General features: G+C 41.8%; 1 protein-coding gene across 1 annotated transcript in view; it reads left to right on the forward strand.

The window, feature by feature from the left end:
• Positions 1-20209, forward strand: part of st6galnac5a (ST6 (alpha-N-acetyl-neuraminyl-2,3-beta-galactosyl-1,3)-N-acetylgalactosaminide alpha-2,6-sialyltransferase 5a) — a 67312-nt gene that overhangs the window by 23223 nt on the left and 23880 nt on the right. The window contains exon 3 of the mRNA XM_030403720.1: positions 14345-14757. Coding sequence (XP_030259580.1) covers positions 14345-14757 — 413 coding nt within the window. The remainder of the gene's footprint in view (positions 1-14344; positions 14758-20209) is intronic.

A 20209-nucleotide genomic window follows, 5' to 3' on the forward strand; every position in this document is an offset into this window, starting at 1 on the left:
GCAATTTTAGAACTAAGAAAGGGGGGAGGAGGGGGGAGAGAGAGATTCTTTGACCTGGTAAATTGTGCCTCATCTTTTGTATTCATGCCAAAGCAATCATTCCTACAGGGATGTGTCCGTCCGTGTGGTCTTCACAGCAGTAGCCCTCTCCTCCTCTATCTGGATGGAGGTTATAGGGACAAGCAATGGCTGCATCATTGTACAGTCTGCACCAGCAGCTAGCAAGACTGATATGGAGCCAATTAAGGCAAAAGGAGAGTGTGTTGTAACGCGGCGCAACCCGATTCTCTCCACACTCCCACTGGCTTGACATGCCAGGGTCCGGCCTTTCCAGCAGCTCATACTAATAGAGGCCCTTTGGCAAGTGTTCTCCTCTCCGGTTTATCCACACCGTACTGGGTGAGGAGGAAGAAGAGGAGGAGGAGGAGGAGGAGGAGGTTCATGTTTTATCTGGTAGAAAGAAACAAGGTGCAGTGCTCCCTTCTTCACCTTTTCCGTGCGGGTGGTGAGGAGAGTTAAGGTTTAATGACACGGAGTCGTGCCTTCAGGGCAGAGTCGGACTGCACATGAGCTGCAGAGGTGTTTGGGATACAAGGGTATTTTTGATTGGGGAGGCAGTGTGAGAGAGGAGGACTGTGAGACAGAAATGAAGCTGTGGACTCGGTGCAGGTAGACACAATCATATCGTCGTCCTGTGAGCAGACGAATTCAGGGTAAGTTACAGGATACGTTCACACAAAAAAAAAAATTCAGTCATTATATACTCATCCCCGTGCAAAGGGGAAGTCTGGTTAAGTTTCTTAGGTCGACTTTATTGTCACGTCTACAGTATGTTTTTAACATACAGAGGTATAATTTAGTTTGACTCCTTGTCCTCTAACAATTATTAGAGGATACATTCACCCAAAATTGAAAAGTCAGTCATAATCTATCCGGGTCGGGTGATATGTCTTAGTCCACATATAATTTCTGGAGCTTCACAATGAAACGGTTATTTTGCCCCACTGTTTTGATGTGAAGTAGCAGTGAACAGATGATGATTTGGGGTAAATTATTAAGCAGGAGCCGATGCAAAGATTAGAGCGATGACGGAAAAATGAACCATCTCATGACTCCTTGTAGTTTGGTTAGGGGAAGATTATCTTCATTAGTACTGCTACAATAAGTGGATGGAAAGAAAATTAATGGTCAACTCTTAGTCGTTTTTCAAGCAAAAGTGTCGAACATTTTCTGGTTCCAGCTTTTTAAATGTGTGGAGAAGCAACTTGAAAACGTTATTCCGCTGTGGGAAGTTTTGATGAGTATTTTTTTGACATTGGAAGATTAAAGACTTTAATCCTCGTAGTCTAAATAAACCAGAGTGGACTGTTGGTCCTTTCTGTCCAACAAAATTACTAAAAACTCAGCCCCAGAAAAGGACATACGTCACAGTTCTGATTTGGTTAATGAACTAATAATGAGCGCTGTGACCAAAAACTGTAAATGGTGAACTAGAACTGATCTGCCGGCTGTTACCTGGAAATGGAAGCACAGAGTTTTGTACGGTACCCTCTCCTAAGCTCAGTGCATCAGTGTTTTTTCACCGCACATTTGCACAGTCAAAGTCAAAGTGGAACAAAGCTGAACTCTGCTGTAAGTCTGCCGGAGCCTCCTGGAGATCACACAGCAACAGGACCCTCGAGGTTGAACGTGTGCATTGTGTGGGCTTCAGTGAACACGAATAAAAGACGGGGCGGATGTTCGCAGGTTGAATATCGCTGTACCTGGAGAGAGCTTGCTGCTGGATGAATGCTTCTTGCTTACTTTTTTGCTCCTGAACCCAAAACATGTTAAACTTGAGCAAATGAATCAAAGCTGTTGTTTTCCTCCTGAGGACTGTCATAAGTAAGATAAGCACAAGAGGGAAAACATAACCAGGGGTTGTTTTGAATATTTTAGCAAGCAACAAATGGTTGAGTTCTGCCGATGAGGACGGACTGGGAGCTCCGCTGTCTCTCCACTCCTCTGCTGAAAGATAAAACCACGGATAGCAAACATTTTCCACTCTGGAGAGAGCTGTAAACCAGAGTGATGTGAATCCTTTGTGTGATGTCACTTTAACCCAACTGGTTATTTGACGGCAGGTAACCATCAATTTATCCATCAAGTCTGTGCAGCCGTTGAGGGCTGCATCAGAGGTGCTTTTGTTTTCGCATAATAATTACACTTTATCCTAATTAATGTTTTTGTCTCCCACTCAGGCTACAGCAGTCTTCCGTTATCTGCCCTTTTTAAAAATCTAACAAAAACAGCAGGAGGCTGTGGTTTGCTCTTGTCCGGCTGCTGTGCTGTTGCTTGAATTTGGGATTCTGAATTGTGAGCTCTACGTAAGACACTGTCTTTGTGAATGCATTAGATGTATTTTGGTGCGGTGTGTGTGTGTGTGTGTGTGTGTGTGTGTGTGTGTGTGTGTGTGTTTTATTTTTTTCTTCTATGCATGTGTGATAGTGAGATTGCCTTGTTTTGATGTCCTCTAAACTGTTGAATCCCTCTCCAACGGCCGTACACTTTGATCACAAACATGTGCACACAAGGGCACATTAAATCCTCGCTCTGTGGCGCTGCCTGTGCCGAATAACTCTCTCTCTCTCTCTCTCTCTCTCTCTCTCTCTCTCTCTCTCTCTCTCTCTCTCTCTCTCTCTCTCTCTCTCTCTCTCTCTCTCTCTCTCTCTCTCACACACACACTCACACACTCACACACACACACACACACACACACACACACACACATGCACAGTGGAGAGCCCTCTTTACACTCCTGCTCGCTTTGAAGATCAGAGCTCAGTCACCGAGATGCTCCTGATGATATCAGTCCCCTCCGACCCCTCCCCCCAACAACATCATCAGCCATGTCACTTCTCTGAAAAACACCACTCTCAACCTCTGTTGATGAATTTTCATTAGTCTCTTTTTAGGACAGATGCTAGTTTTCTTTCTGAAGTAGATAATTGCCCTCCATCAAACATGTCTTCTTTTCAAGGTGCTCTCCGAAAAAACTCTGGCCTAATTAAGACCGGAGCGTCAGAGCAGCGGGAGCTGTCAACCTGGAGTTCGACTGCTGACCGCTGGAATCTCTAATTGCCCCTGTTTTCGATATCCACTCTCTACTCCTCGTCCCTCCTCCTCTACCTCGTCTTCATTAGTTCTCAGCAGCGCTCGCTCCTCACCTCAGCTCTCCCTAATGACTGGTCAAACGTGCATGCTGGACAAACCGCTCCAAATAAGCCCTCCTCCATCGACTCTGCCCTGCAGCACTCAACCTGCCAGTGTGTCTGTGTGTGTGTGTGTGTGTGTGTGTGTGTGTGTGTGTGTGCGCGCCCTCGCACTCATCAGCACAATAGAAGAAGAGCGCCTTAACCGCCATGACTGAATTCACTTCTTTTCTCTCCGCTGTTGCCTCCAGCTGTTAAGATTTTACTCTAATTGGTGACTGCGCTCACGCCGCCTCTCCCTCCTGGCTGCCATTGCCTATAAATGGCGCTCTTCATATCCCTGTAGATTTTGTTTGCACAGCCCGATGGCACAAATCACAAATTTGACTCAAGGGGCCTTTTTAACCAGTACACCCGCCGTTCTTATACCCTTGATTCAGATAAGGTTAAAAACATGGGCGAAATGGGAGAAACCTCAGGAGAGCAGAGGAAGGAATCCTTCTCCCAGGACGGACAGATGTGTCAACCCTGAATCACACCAGTCTGTGAAAATGTGATTTAAATTCAATCTATAAAAAGCATCATTTTGGTGCTTTTGTACCGAAGTCCACGGCCGTTATACTGTTAGATATGTAATGGAAGTTGTGTGTGCAGGATTCAATACAAACAATCAGGTGGGCACATTTATGGATTGTAAATATAGAGCAGATGAGGAATATCGAGCATCAATCAACTTCAGGGGTCGCACAGACCTGAGTCGCACGATCTTGTCATGTACGTTAAGAGGCAAAGCTGAAGCAAACCAAACCATTGGCACACATGGAGGAAAATAAACCAAGAGAGGGAGAGAGAAGAAGAGAGGCTGAATCGCCCTGTCCATTTAATTTCTTTATCATTGCATTTCCCCTTCCAGCCCCCCACTCTCCTTCTTCTTCCTCTTTTCATCATCTCATATCGTAAATTGCACATTTTGGCTCTCACAGCAGGAGCCGGCATAAGAAATTGACTTATTTTTTAGGGCATTTTTGTCGCTTTTTATCAGATTTTTGAGCATTTTTTTTTGGTGCCCTTTTTCACAGGCAATTTTGCTAAATGATGAAATAAGCCATTAGCATTGCAAATATCCGCTCTACTCAGCTCAGTGAGATTTGTTCCAACTTTACTCCGCTGTCGCAAACCGCTGGCTTTACACAAGCCTCTGGTGCCACTTTTCCCCCAAACAAGTCTGTCCTCCACTTCGCTCTGTTGATGTTGATTCTGTTTGAGGGTGTCGGATGATGTTGGTTGTTTTTAATTGTTGCTGCTGCAGTCTTTTTCTGTCTAATGTTGGTCATTTGTTCACTTCAACACATTTTTATCCTGTGGAATAGATTGATAGTCGTGTAGTGGCCCCATAAGGTTGGTGTTTGTGGTTTTGAGCATTTAGACCAAAACACATGGTCTCACTGAGCTGCTGACAGAAGCCCTGAGTGTCAAGTGAAGATTTTTATTTTGGCACATGGCAAAAACCTTTTTGGGAGAAAAAGACAATGTAATGTGTTAAACCGAGCGATACTAAAAGATTTTCACAATAATCTCACACATGATTTTCTTTTTCACAATTCAAAGATTTTCAAAATATTTTGTATTCATGTGTGACACAACATTTTCAAGAGAAGAAAGAAAATGTCACGTGTGAAACCAAGTAATTTTTTATTTCTTTTTCCTGGAGAACTTTTTGGAGTCTTACAACATTTTTATTTTCTCCTGCTAAAACTGTTTTTCACTCAATTTCACACATGAAATCTTCTATTCTTTTATTCGTTTTTAAAAAGAGATATCCTCCTGATGACCGTTTTAACACATTTTCACAGATGAAAAACATTTTTCAGGAGGAAAAAAATAATGTGTGAAACTGAGAGAAAAAAATATAAGGATAAAAAGATACTTTTCTTGTGTAACTCAGTTTCACACTTGATTTTATAATCTTTTTTCCTGATATGTTTTTTTTTTCCATCTGTGAAAATCCAGCAGATGGATTAAAAACATTTAAGAAACTAATTAAATATTAAAGACTGCTCTGCCAAAACAGTTTTTCAACTGATCTCAAGTCATAAACACAGGATCAAGTCACAATTGGTAAATTGATCACCAGGAAAAAAAACAAACATTTCTTCACTTGCGACTCACTGAAAACTTCAGACTGATGTTTCTAAATATCTAACAACATTACAGAATGGATCTCTACAGAGACTGACCTTTTTGTTGACCTTCACACCGAACCTACCAAACTGAATTTACAGATAAGTCATTTTATTATTGTAAAACACACCTGATTCAAACCTGACACAATCAAAATAAACTTACAACAACCATCACCTGAGTGTCTGACAGCTGACGAGATCCACTTGATTTACCTTTTTTACCTGTTAGTCATGTACGCACGAAAATATGTAAACATAAGGCCCAAGTTACAATACACCTGAATTCCCCTTTAAGGTTTTACGCTGTCATACTGTACGATGTGTCTCCGGTATTCGTTCATTTTGAAAGCCATTTTCTTCACACTGTCCTCTTTCCACAACCCCAACTCTGAATGGGTCATCATAAATACAGTGACCACATGAATTATTCTCGTATTCAGTAATGAAAGAAGGCAGACCTTTCCACCCTCCCTCATATCCCCGTGTAAATTAAAATGTCAATACAGTTACTGTGGGAGTGTGATTAAAGCAGGATAGAGCCGGATTACATACGGTAAAAACTCACTGTAGCGATGTGTGAATGAGAACCTACACTGTACTGTTGGTGTCTACAGTGGGACTCCTGTTAAACACTCACATCAAGCATGAATTAATAAAAGGTGGGAAAACTGATTCTCAGATGCATCACAGATCTGTCTGTAAAGTCAGCTATCATTTTTAAAACTCAAATCTTGACATTGTTACTGCTCGTGACAATTTTCTGAGACCGGGCTGAACCAACATGAAACACGTGTTTCTTCTAAGATGGGCTTTGTGTGCCTTGGTGTTAGCCTGTTTCTTATCCAATCATACACACAGGTTTGCACCACTTAGAAAATGCATTAAAAGTCTTCATTTAAAATCTGAGGAACAGTGAATCCATAGTTTGGCGCTGATTCTCCACAACAGGAACAAGACAGACGTGTTACACCGTCACCATCCTGGCTCTCTATGGCAGTTTTGATGTGGTCTTTTCACGGTCTGAAAAGTGCTCGGATTTCGGATGAGGTACTTGAAAGTGCTTGAAATTGTAGCCATATTTCGCTTTCACAAAAAATCGCGAGTGGTAGCTCAGGGTCTGTGAGTAGCTCAAGTTTTGGATAAAGGAATAAAAACGTGAATCAAAGCAAGTGACAGACGGGCCCGGCCTCACGCTGCCATTCATTTCTGTTAAAATGCAGGTATACATTGCTGGAATGTTGTGTTACGTCTAAGGACAGAGGATGTTGTTCACTGTACAGATTGTAAAGCCCATTGAGGCAATGTGATTGTGATTTTGGGTTATATGAAGAAAATTGATTTGATTTGATTTTAAGGTGCTGAAAAATTTGACCGTGGAAAACATGAAATAATGGAAGTAAATGAATCTGTTCTTTATGTTAATTGTGGATCAGTGTGAGCAAATCATCACAGTGAGAAGTAGTAGTTTGTTTTTCTTGCTTTAACAACGATTACAGTCAAAGACGTTTGACAACAAAGTCGCCGACAATAAGGAATGTAAATACACCACAATGCAAGTGACACACCTCGTATCACAGGCTGTTTCACAGAGTTATACGGGAAGGTGTGAAGGATCTCGGGGCACAAGAAGTTGGCAAAGGTGGTAACGTCCTGATTTCAGCAACTCATATTCACCACAGAGAGGGTGTGATGCATCTTCGAGGGTTGCCCGTCCTCAGGTCTCACAAAACAGTCACACACTGTGTCGTTGCTGACCCACAATATTGCCGGACGTAATAACAATCTACCGAGTTTGCAAAATATGTAAAGAAAGTAATCAGTTCTCATTTTATAATCTCACCATCGCCCTCAGAATCAAATCATATTGTGCGCTTTGACTTCCCCTCCCTGAGCACAAATCCAGTGTTAATCTTGTTTCTAGTCTTTGGTCGCGTGTAGCAAACATGTTGCTGTGCTGCTGCAGGGAGTGCCTTTGGTTATAGTCTGATCAACACGTGTTTCGCTGCTTTGTTTTCCCTCACACATACGATGCTGGACCGTGTGACCATCAGGCATAAGGAGGACAAGTGCCGCATTCAGACCCCGTGAGCAACCGATGATCGCGTTGACATGCAATCAAAGATGTTTTATGTGTATATTAAGGTCAGAATTCCCCCTTTCTTTTATTTTCTCAGAGGGCAAATTTGCTTCGAGCCAACATCCATTTCTGCCTATGTATAGAAGTCCTTTCTCTGAGGACGCTACAGAAAACAAAGGCGCCTTTGACGAGCCTAAAGGTCAGCCCGGAGGAGGTTGAAAATGCTCCCATTTTTTGTTGTGGTATTTCCGGGCGATGCCAGGCAGCCAGACTGCATCCTGCTGGGTCGGATGATTGCCGCTTCTCAGCACTCACATTTACCTTCCATATCCTTCGCATCCTTGAAGATCCGGCATCCTCGCAAAGCCCTCGCTCGATCCCCCTTCCCCTCCTGCATTCAGCCTCATAAAATCAATAACAACACTCGAATGCTATTTCTCCGCTCCGAGGGGGCATGGCATACGTCAAGCGTAATGGTTCGCTGCAGTGTAAGTATGCCTTTTCCTCAAGGGACCGGGGAGGAGGAGGGGGGGGGGGGAGTCGGGTGAGAAATTAAAGCTGATTTCATGCCCCCTTAAGACCCATGTGAGTTTTAACCACCAATTATTTCCTGTGTTACCCATGGGCGGCGAAGGGCTCTGAGCGCCTACTGCAAAGCCAATCAGGCCAGACGAACTGCACCATCTTTTCCGGCTACAATCGCAGAGTGATAATGTGTGATTCAATGAGGCTTTCGCTCCTCTCTGTTCCTTAATCACACCCTCTTGCACTCCGTCTTTAAATGCCACTCGATAACTGCAGTCTTCTGACTCACACATGATGCCCAAATCGGCCTTAATAACACCGGAAACATATTCCTAAGTGTCGAGAGTTATTTGCTCGAATCAACACCCTGGCACTCTCTAGAACTGTCTCGGCCGAACATTCACCCACCGCTTCCCCCAGTTGGTCTCTCAAGGTTAATCCCTGCAGTGCTGACAGGAATGTTTTCCAGGGGTTAGGATGTCAGGCAGGGTGAGCGTTTTGGGCAGACAGTGACGGTTCATAGAGCCCTGTGAAGGACGGGCTCGCTGGAAACAGAGGAAGGGTTCGGATGCCGACAGAATGAGGAAACAGGGGAGGGCGGCCCACACTGTCTCGGTACTGGCTCCTGTGGGCGCGGCAGTGATGTGACTGGCTGTTGCCTGTCAGCAGGCCGGTGTTTTTGTAGTTTTACTAGGCCACCGCGGATGGATGGATGGGCTTAATGAAAGCAGGGCAGGCTCCAGGTGTGCTCCACAAGTGGGACAAGGTTACCCTTCATCCCTCTTAGGCTGGAAATCACACTTTGAAATAGAAAATGATTTTTTTTCGCGTGCGATAATAAGTAAGTAAATAGTCAGCTTACTGCGGTCCAGCCGCTCAGATGTGAGGATTTGCTGCTTTTCTCGATATTGAATTGAATTTCTTTTTTTCTGAGAAACTGTGATGGGCATTTTCATTATTTTTAGATATTTAGAGACCAAAAGATTAATCCAACTGGTTGTTTAAATGTCCACATTAATACATAAAATGGTCGAGCCTTTGCAGTCAGAGCTCCTAGAGCTGTGTGTCTGAGGAGATCAAGGCTGCAAAGTCTGCCATCTCCGTTAAAAACCCACTTTTTAAGAATAGACCCCACTTACTTTGGTTCTGATCCTGATTAAGCGACGGATCCAGGATTTGTATTTTTTTCCACTTTCTTTAAAGTAATGAGATGGTGCATGTTTCTACATTTTTATTAATTTCTGAGGGAACAACTTTGGGATCGATCGATCAGGTCTACATGTCTTTTTGATGACAATGTGTTTTATATCATTTTAGGCAGTTTTTACACTTTTTGTGTTGTATTATGTTTTTATGTCTCTAGTCTGTTTTCTCCTCTTCTGTTTTTATCGTATTATCACATACCTCACCAAGAAAATAACTGGCAGATTGATTAACAATAATAGTTAGATGTCATCCTTACAACTGTCATATAGTCATATATAGACGTCACTCTTCTGGCAGTCAAATTAAAGACTGATCAGTTTTTATTGTCAATGGGAAATTTGTTTCCAAAGTGTGCACCTGTTCATGTCTCACATGAGAAGTAAGTTGTGTATTAATGTTACAACAGCTGCATATGTTAAACAGTTTTGTCCTGATTGATATATGATTATATATGACACTGTTATAGTGTGCTGATGCATTAGTATGTAAGCAGAATGTTACTGTTGTAGCTGGTTGAGGTGGAGGGAGTTTAACTTATTCTTACATAACACAGGGTTGCATAATAAAACAAGACTTTGTAGTTCTTTTTAATGCTACACAAATGTAGAACGTATTCAATTATTTCTGTATATCCATATGTAAAGACATTTTGTAAAGCTTGGGTCTGAATGTAAAGGTAGCAACAAGGTGGTGGTGATAATCATCAACAGCATCTTCATATTAAAAGCTTGACATCAAGTAAACACTAGTAAGCCTGGAGGGAAAGAAGGGAAGCACACAAACTTTTAATTTTAAAAGTAGCTGCAGATTGATGTGTTTGTAGAAGTTCAAAGTAGCATGACATTTGAATACTCAAGTGTCAGACAAATACCTCAGAATTATACACACGTGCACGCGCGCGCACACACACACACACACACACACACACACACACACACACACACACACACACACACACACACACTGTTCAGTGTGGTTTCTTATTTAATTGGCACAATGGATGTGACTCCTGCCAAAGTCGGCACATGGCTCTAATTCATTTGTGACCAGACTTCACAGAATCAGGGACTTGCTTCGTTGTAAATTTAACAATGGAACAGATTCCAGGAATAGTTTTGTATTCTCAAAAATTGTCTTAGGATGGCTTCTCTAAAAAGTCAGTGTTTTTAAGCAATGCAGCTCCACCGGAGAGTGAGAGATTAGTGGGGGGGGTTTTTGGTGAAAACCTGAAAAACATTTCCTAAAATGTGTTGCTTTCATCCTTTCTTGTCTCTTTTTATGACTCCAGTAAGACAAAAAAAAAGCCCTTGTGTTAATCACGATGAGTTATTTATCTGTATATTTACGTGGGTTACATCAGTGACTGCAGCTTTGATCAGCTGATGGAAACAGACACTGACGGAGTACATTTTTCCAGAACCGTAACACCTGCTGTTACGACACAGTCAATCCTTTAATTATGATCAAAGGTGTTTTGTTGTGTTAGAAAGAACAAAGCCAGCGATTTCAAATACATTAAAAATAGATGTGTTTTGATTTATGAAGCATTTATTTCTATGAATCGTTGAGCTGAGCATGATTTCCACTGGAGTTTTGTGGGGGGATAAATCCAATTTTTGAAATGAATTGTTTTGTTTTTTAGGAGTCAGGAGACTAAAACTACCCCGATTCCATCGCCTCAAACCCAAAACACCACGTCAGACGGGTCGCGTAATTCGGGCTCAAATGGAGAGCCTTGTACAGACCATCCAGCCTATTTCTTGGTAATAGCCTGACCATGCTCCCTGAAGAGGCCAATTCTGGCCAGCAAGGCCCCACTTAAATTCTCCGTGAGACAGAGGAAGAGAGAGAATGGGGTCTGTGGAGCCACTTAAAAGCCTCTGGGTGAAAATGGGATTTCTGACCTGCTCCACTGGTGCCGCGGCTCGACAGTCAGATTGGCTGTCAAGGCGCTGCCAGGTGGGAGAGGGTTGGGCAGGGGGAGAAGGGAGGGGTGGGATGCTGTTGCTGTTGCTGTTGATGGCTTAGACCGCCAGGACCTCATTAGCTCAACATTTCATCAAACACTTTGGCACTGGGGTGGCTCTCCCTGCCTCCATATATCTCTTTCTCTTTCACCATTTTTCTTCCTCCCTTGTTGTAACCACTTTCTCACACTTTCATCTCTTCGGCTCCTCCTCTTTCTCCTCTTCCCTCCCCGTCTGTCTCCCACTGCTCCTCGAGGTCTCATTAACCAGATGAGTCTCCTCTGTCGGTAATCTGCCGCTAAGTCAAAGTCAGCAGATGAGGATGATGATGACACATCTCCCCCCACAAATACACACACACACACACACACACACACACACACACACACACACACACACACACACACACACACGTCCCGCTATAATCATTTGTTCTAGTTAATGCCACGAAAATGCAAATTTGTCACGGCTATAGGAATGTAAATAACCAACATATTTCTGCTGGGGAGATATTTCAGGGCACATTAGAGGGCTCTGCAGGCCTGGTTTTGCATATCATTGATTTTCAGTGCAGGGGTCTCTGTGGCAGCGAGGAAAAAATCCAAGACACACCCACATGCATGCATAAAAAGACGTGTGGCAGACACGCACCAGAATAATATAGAGCAGCCTAACATACACAAAGAGGTCCAAAGTTAATGATTCATGTGCATGCACACCCTCAAATGAGTGTATTGTTGAGAGTAGGAGGCCGCACACTTAATGAACTATACATGTTCACGTGTACACTACGGCCTCAAACAGTGGCTGCATCTCTGAGATCCTCAGAGGACGCCTGAGTGATGTTCAGGAAAAAACAGCAGGGTTAAAATGATGTCAAAATTCTCATATATATATTTTACAGTTACAGCCTATATGTAATGTAAGTAAAGTAAGTAAGAAAAATGAATGAAATGCTTGTTGTATTCCGCAGAACAGGTCTGAGGCTGCAACTATTATTTTTATATTTGATGAACCTGTCAATTGTTTGTTTTTTTTAAATATAATGTCACATTTCTGCATTAAGATGTCTAAAAAGGTGTCTGATTAAATAACTTATTATGCGATAAAATGCAACAAAAAACTATATGAAAAATAAATGTAGGCCTTAATTGTTACCTGTTATTAGGTATTTATTTACTTTCCCATTTACTTCCCCATTTTATTTATTCATTTATTCATGTTTACATTTATTTATTTATTTCTGTATTTATTTCAGTACTATTTCCCCTTCCCTCATTTGCCCCTTTTTACAATATTTCCACAAACGTCTTTATTTCTGTATGATCTCTTTACATTTCTTTGTGCATTTTGGCAGTTTCAGTCCTCCATAGAACCTTTTGAACATAGTTTGAATCATTTGGGAAGAGATGACTAAACAAAATGTATAACAGTGTTCAAATCCAGAGATGTCCTTCATTTTACTCAAGGCTTCTATGGACGACTAAAACTTCCAGAAATAACAACAACAAAAAAGTCAATAAATAGTTACAATGCAAGTTAAGTTAAATGCACCCAAAAATGTGACAAACAACAATTTAACTTTCCGTTTTAACTATCCAATCATTTATTAAGAAATGTATTTATTATTTCTCTGCCATCTTCCCTTTGCATGTCCCCCTATTTATTTCCACAAACTTGTGTATTTTCTTGTTACATTTCTTGACACATTTGGGCAGTTTCAGTCCTCCGTAGTTAACCTTGTGTTTCATTTGGTCACTTGTGGCCAAAACTTCCAGGGAAATATCAGGTGATTTGTCAGAGAGAGCAAGGAAGGAAGTCGGCAAACGAGACTAAACGCAACGACAATACAATTTTTAAACATCAGATGTATTTTCATTTGTGATGGTGGTTGTTAAACAATGATGACAACAACTCCCATGATCCCACACCACTTCCCGATGTCATCAAATTACGTTGTTTGTTTTATATTAGGGAGCCAAGCAGCAGAAGTTACATACAGTGCCTTTAATCAATTGGGTCTATAAAATGTGAGAGACAGATCGTCACAGCAGTCCAAAACCCAAAGATATTTAATTGATTAAATTACTGTAGAAGAATAGGTTAAAATTCAAAAGTGAGAAGCTGAAAGGCAACATTTTTATTTATTTTAATTTGTACATTTTTGCTTGAAATTTGACAATTAATCATTTCAGCTCAACTTTGATTGACTTGTCTCAACATCTGTTCTGGGTTTTGTCACACGACATATGGCAAAGATTTGTTAGTGTTTCATCCAGAATTTATTCCCGAAGATTTGAAAAATTCAAGATAAAGAAGATGACGAAGATGAGGTGACAACTTTGAGGAATCAAGCGCAAAGAGACAAACAAAGAACAGGAGATCAGGAACTGGAAAAATAAAGACAACAATGAAACCTTTAGGAGAGATGCAACAAAAATAAACGTCATAGGCAAAGGAGTAACATTTGTTTTCTTCCTGTTTTTTGATGATTTGTTTGCAATAACTAACAACAACATGTTTGGTTGCTCTTATGAAGTAAAGATGAAGCACTCAGCCGATATGTTTGGTTATTTAAGTCGTACTTCCATCATGTGTACTATGTAGTTATCAGTATCATCTTCCCTAGAATAAACATATAACGTGCTGAATACTTTATAGAATCATACTTGATTAGAATTCAATATGAATGTTTTGCATCTCAGCTGTTGTTTTGGAGGTAAACACCCGTTCCTTTGTTGTGTGCGAGTGGGAGACAGATTTAAGGTAAATCCTTTGTAAGACCCGGGGTTTCCACCAATCGCGAAGCAATATGACAGGCTACATATCCCCGGGAGGCTCTGTCGCTACCCATTTGTCAACGGAGCATTTTCTGCCTCAAACACACAGCAAAGCTTTATACCAAAGTTCCCCTAGGTGTGCATTTCTGTCTGCTTTGCATATTTCTGTATAAACCTGGGCTAAACAGAACTTTCAGAGCATTTCTGACTTCTAAAAAGCAGACTTTGTAGAGTTTATAACAAATATGCTGCAAAACCAACATGCCATAAAAATTCTGCTCGCAGTGCTGCAGGTGCTTCCATAGGGAGCGAGGAGGCCAAATGTTTTGATGCACAGTGTGTATTTGTACAAGAGTGTTTATTTTTCCCTGTTTACTTCATTTTTTTTTTTCTCTGTTTTGCTTCATTCAATCAGCCTCTCAGGATGCACTGCCAGACCTGTGCCCTGGTGACCAGCTCGGGTCACCTCATTGGAGGCGCCCGGGGTGAAGAGATCGACCGGGCTGAGTGCGTCATCCGCATGAACGATGCCCCCACCGCCAGGGGTTACGCCCGCGACGTTGGCCGCCGCACCTCCCTGCGCGTCATCGCTCACTCCAGCATGCAGCGGGTCCTGCGGAGTCGCCACGAGCTGCTCAACGCCAGCCAGGACACCGTGTTCATCTTCTGGGGCCCCAGCAGCTACATGAGACGTGACGGGAAGGGCCTGGTGTACAACAACCTGAGGCTGATGAACCAGGTGCTGCCCAAACTCAAAGTCCACATCATCTCCTGGCAGAAGATGCTGCAGTTCGACGAGCTTTTCAAGAAGGAGACGGGAAAGGACAGGTGAGGGGATGATGGCGGGTTGTCACAATCACAACATACTAAATATACTATAATGCCAAAAGTATTCACTCACCCATCCAAATAATTTAAATCAGGTGTTCCAATCACTTCCATGGCCACAGGTGTATAAAGGCAAGCACCTAGGCATGCAGACTGTTTCTACAAACATTTGTGAAAGAACGAGTCGCTCTCAGGAGCTCAGTGAATTCCAGTGTGGTACTGTGATAGGATGCCAACTGTGCAACAAGTCCAGTCGTGAAATTTCCTCGCTCCTACATATTCCACAGTCAGTCAACTGTCAGTGGTATTATAACAAAGTGGAATCAATTGGGAATGACAGCAACTCTGAGATAGTGGTGTAAGTGGTGTAAAGCACGCCACCACTGGACTCTAGAGCAGTGGAGACGCCTTCTCTGGAGTAACGAATCACACTTCTCCATCTGGCAATCTGATGAACAAGTCTGAGTTTGGCGGTTGCCAGGAGAACGGTCCTTGTCTGACTGCATTGTGCAGTGTAAAGTTTGGTGGAGGGGGGATTATGGTGTGGGGTTGTTTTTCAGGAGCTGGGCTTGGCCCCTTAGCTCCAGTGAAAGGAACTCTGAATGCTTCAGCATACCAAGAGATGTTGGACAATTCCATGCTCCCAACTTTGTGGGAACAGTTCGAGGATGGCCCCTTCCTGTTCCAACATGACTGTGCACCAGCGCACAGAGCAAGGTCCATAAAGACATGGATGAGAGAGTTTGGTGTGGATGAACTTGACTGGCCTGCACAGAGTCCTGACCTCAACCTGATAGAACACCTTTGGGATGAATTAGAGCGGAGACTGAGAGCCAGGCCTTCCTGTCCAACATCAGTGTGTGACCTCACAGATGCGCTTCTGAAAGAATGGTCAAAAATTCCGATAAGAGTTGAAGCTGTTATAGCTGCAATTGTGGACCGACGTCGTATTAAACCCTATGGATTAAGAATGTGATGTCACTTAAGTTCATATGCGAGTCAAGGCAGGTGAGCGAATACTTTTGGTGATATAGTATACAAAGTCATGGGAGGACAGCATAGTTTGCCAGCGGCACTGGTATGTAATATAATCCAATCATTTGTTGCTTCAAGATTCTCAAATGTGAGAATGTACTGCTTTTATTCAGTTTTACATCATTGTCAACCAAGTACCTTTAGAATTCACACTATTGGTGAGACGATATGCGCAACTTGAAGGCTTCACTGTGAGCTCTGAAAAATAATGATCTCTAACAGTCACGTCGGATGGGTGACTCTCTTTCTATTTTCTAACTTGAACTGAAATATTGATACACGAATTGAAAACATTCAGACAGATTAACAGATGGAAATAATCTTTAGTTGAAGTCCTAAATAACAGGGCCATCCCAAATCACCCAGAATATATTATTTTCCCAGTTCATGTCATGGATTTTCTTGGAAAAAATGATGTATGAACAGACTAGTATATTCTCCCTCCGTCAAGAAGGTTATGCTTTCATCTGTTTCTGTTTGTTTGTTGGTTGGTCGGTTTGTCGGCAGGATTACTAACTACTGTACTACCTACTGAGGGACAATACAGTGCTGCAATTGTGAGGAGTGTTTTTTGAGCATTAAAGTATGTTAACCTGTTCTAGTCCTAACCCAAATCAAATTATGAGCCTTGATATGAGCATTATATGTCACTTTTAATATTGAGAAATTGGAGATTTTTCAACATCCTTGTTAATTTCTCAGAATAGTGCATGGATGTTGATGACAACCCTCAGGTGTATTTGGCTGGTATCTGTGAGTGAGTGCAAAGGAGAAGTTAAGTGTAGAAAAATCATACAGTGAATCTCCAAAATGTAGCTCTGAAGGCCAAACTTCAACAGTAATAGCTGAAGAGAAGTATACAGGCTTTTGCAAGGTCCCATGAAATTAGGAGAGGTTTTTTTTTTTTTTTTTCCATGACATGAACTGGGATGTTCGGTAAGTTGGTATTTTATGACCCTGGTGATGTTTTTATATTATAGTCATGCTTTGTTTTTGTGAGTCTATTTTACTTACCATACATGCAGTTATTTTTAAAACTGGGCACCTGGTCTTGTTCAAACAAGCTGCAACAGGAGGCAGAAATGAGCCGCACCACCAGAAACACTTGAAGCTTTGTTCAGGGTGGTGGATAAGAGCCTAGAGTTCTTGGTGGATTTCTTTCAGTGGTCTTTTTGAGAATTTGTGCAAATAGAATGAAACGCTGTCCGGTCAAACTCCAGCGTACGAGTGTATTCATTTTATTTGCGCTCAAGGACATGAAAAACACAAACAAGTGCAACAGGTCGTCTGAAATGGAACTGTGAAAGCGAAGAAAGATTTCCTGCCAGTTCTTTGTGTTGACATCATCTGACCTTCAGAGAAACATGGGCGAGACTTTTTTTTTCACTCTGTTAAAGCTTCGTAGCTGCTTCAACATGTACAACAACATGCAATTCATCAATATTCAGAGTGCTTTCAGTAAACTCCTCTGTGGTGTTTTGTGCTACAAATAAGCCATTTGCACCTCAAATTATTCATTCTTGTGCGCAGTTCATGCACCCAAATGCTTTTTGAATCCAATTCCAGCTCTGACTCTGACGAAAAAACACACATTTTACAACAATACACCACATTTAATGGTAGCTGTGTCTCTAATTTCACAACATTATGAAAATCAGCTTGTAGAGATGATTAAAAAACCTTAACTGTTCTTTTATTGAATAACAACAGAGAGAGGGTACTTTTAATAATTACAAAACAACAGCAGCACTTGAACAGCAGGGTAATATATCAAAATTATATTGTGATCATGATGTGAGTCCAGATGATGTCTTAGAATTTTTGTTATATTTTGATTTGATTGTTGTCTTTTCCTAGTTTAAAAGGTGCAATATTTGAGAATTGGCCATCTAATTCACAGCAGCATATCAAAAGGTTTACAGCTAACAGCTAACTGCTGTTAACAGTGGCTGCTGTTAGCTAGGTAGCTCAGTCATCTGTGCTGTTAGTGGTCGAGTCAGTCTGTCAGTCAGCAATGGACGACCAGGAGGACAAGTTTTTAAGGCCCTGGGTGGAGGAGGTCTGGCGGGGAGTGCAGGCAGGAAGCAGCTAGCTGGCTAGCATGCCAACTTCAGTAGAGAAGTTGATTCTGCAACACAGTACACAAAACAACTTATTCTTCAGTTCCTTTTGCAGTTCTTGAACTAATGTTCTTAAATACTGCACTTTTAAAGGGGCACAATGTAGTTTTTGAGAAGAAACTCAAACTCAGAATTCTAATATTTACAATATTAATGAACACAAACTCAGAAATATTTCTACTTTCCATAACTGAATAAACGAGCTGTTCTCAAGGTCCCCAGAACACAGTTTGAAGCTACAAAGGTGGCAGGGTCCGCCACATATAAACAGAGTTAAACAGTATGAAACTATGTTGTCCTTAGAGGTCAGTTTGTTTATTCAGTTTATTCAGTCGTGAAAACAAAGACCGCTTGTTTATGTAGTTTGTTTGGGTATAAGATGAGTCAATAACAATATTTCTCTTGTGATTAAAACTTCTTTCCCCAAACTCCAGAGTGCACCTTTAGCTTGTAATAGTCATTCCCACGATATTGTTGCAATATCGATACTGAAGCATTCTGTCAAAAAGTACTGTGGTATTTGATTTTGTCGCCCTGTCCTTACATTTATAAAGAGCTTTTGGAGAGATTTCTAAATATCGTGATATATATCATGTATTGAAATATAGCCTTAAGAAAACTGCGCCATTACTTTAAGGATATATCGCCCAGCACTTGGAAGCTTGCTCATTTTGCATAATTGTAGCTGATGAGTTGCTTATGATTTTGAGATCCTTGCTTGTATTAGTTTTGCAGAAAGAGGTTAAACTAGGTAACCAACCAAATAAAGTTATTAATTAACTTCAATGTGCAGTTGTAAACGGGGCACCGTTTAGCTCAGTTGGTAGAGCATGCGTCCCATGTGCTGAGGCTCTGCAGCAGGCCACGGGTTCGACTCCCGGCCCGGGTCCCTTTGCTGCGTGTCACTCCCCCTCTCTCTCTCTCCCTGTTTCCTGTCATATCTTCAGCTGCACTGTCAATAAAGCCATAAAAGGCCAAAAAAATATTAGAAAAAAAAAAAAAGTGCAGTTGTAAACATATAGTTTGTCTTTTTTAAAATGTTGTTCCATAGAAACACAGCCATAACAGTTAGTAATATGGTATTTTCAGTGCTTTCAGGGAGTCCCTAAAATCAAAGATATGAGGGTTGGCTGTGGAAAAAACACTGTTTCTTCTAACAGTCTGCGTTGCTCTTTGATCAATCAAGCCAGAAAGACATCAGTAAGTTAACTCCTGTCCCAGATGTTACAGTTTCCTGCGACTGTTTGAATGCATCACCAAAAGAAATATTTCAAAGCTCAACATGAACATATCGAACGGAAGAGAAACATGTGATGTGCAAATGGGTTAGAAAACAGCGTTTTTCTCTGCGGCACCTTCTCTCAAGCTGAACGGTGATAAAAAGACTCCAATTGAACAAGTTCACGCTGAGTTCTCAGTCCTGTGGCCATTAATGCTTCGTGAAAACACACCACACACTTTCTCTTTTTGTCTGAGCCCTCATCAGCCGAGAACTGAGCTATTCAACTTGAGCCCTCAAGTCAACAATTCCCCCCTGACATCTACTGTATCCTGCAGTCAAACATCCATCCTTCAGGATCTTTGCCGACAATCATGGTCAATAGTAACAGTGAGCGAGCAGCTTGAGTTACGCTATTCTCCCCTTTACAGCAGTAGGCGTTCTTGAAGTTCTATTTAATATTTAAGAAAAGTTTAAAGGGGAGCGATCAATGTAAAGAATGAGAATATGTTTTACCTATTTTATAAAATGAATCCTCTTGTCTTCGAGCCCCATTAACAGCAGAGTTTCTGGGTAATCAGCTGCGCAATCGGCCACCCTGCAAGCCTGCAATTGTGATTATGGGTTAAGCCATTTCAGTGAAGGTAATTAAGATGGTGTGGGATGTTGTCACATCCACCCATTTTAATAACACCAGCAGAGGAGCGATGAAAAAACAGGTGTCCCTCTGTATCCTCTGTGTTAAATTGCTAAACCAGAATGAGCCTCAACCGGTGATTAAAGGCAAATTAGCTTTTCAAATAACCATTTTTTCAATTCAGTGTTTTATGTTCCCGTAATGCTTTATTGTAACCACAAACAGCCCTGCTGTGTTGCACTGTCAGGATTATATTAGATGCATTTTGGCCGAGCAGGGGTGTACTTCGCTGGAGCAAAATGTGTGGGTTGCAGGCGAGAGATCGTTCGGTTACCAAAAGATCACAGGTTTGATCCCTTTTTTAAAAAGCAAATGTACCTGCTGTTGGAAAGAAAAGAAAGCAGGGAAAATGCCAGCTCGAGCCTGGAAAACGATTCTGTG

Source organism: Sparus aurata, chromosome 21 (genome assembly GCF_900880675.1).
Source record: "Sparus aurata chromosome 21, fSpaAur1.1, whole genome shotgun sequence".
In the NCBI taxonomy this organism is placed as follows: domain Eukaryota; kingdom Metazoa; phylum Chordata; class Actinopteri; order Spariformes; family Sparidae; genus Sparus; species Sparus aurata.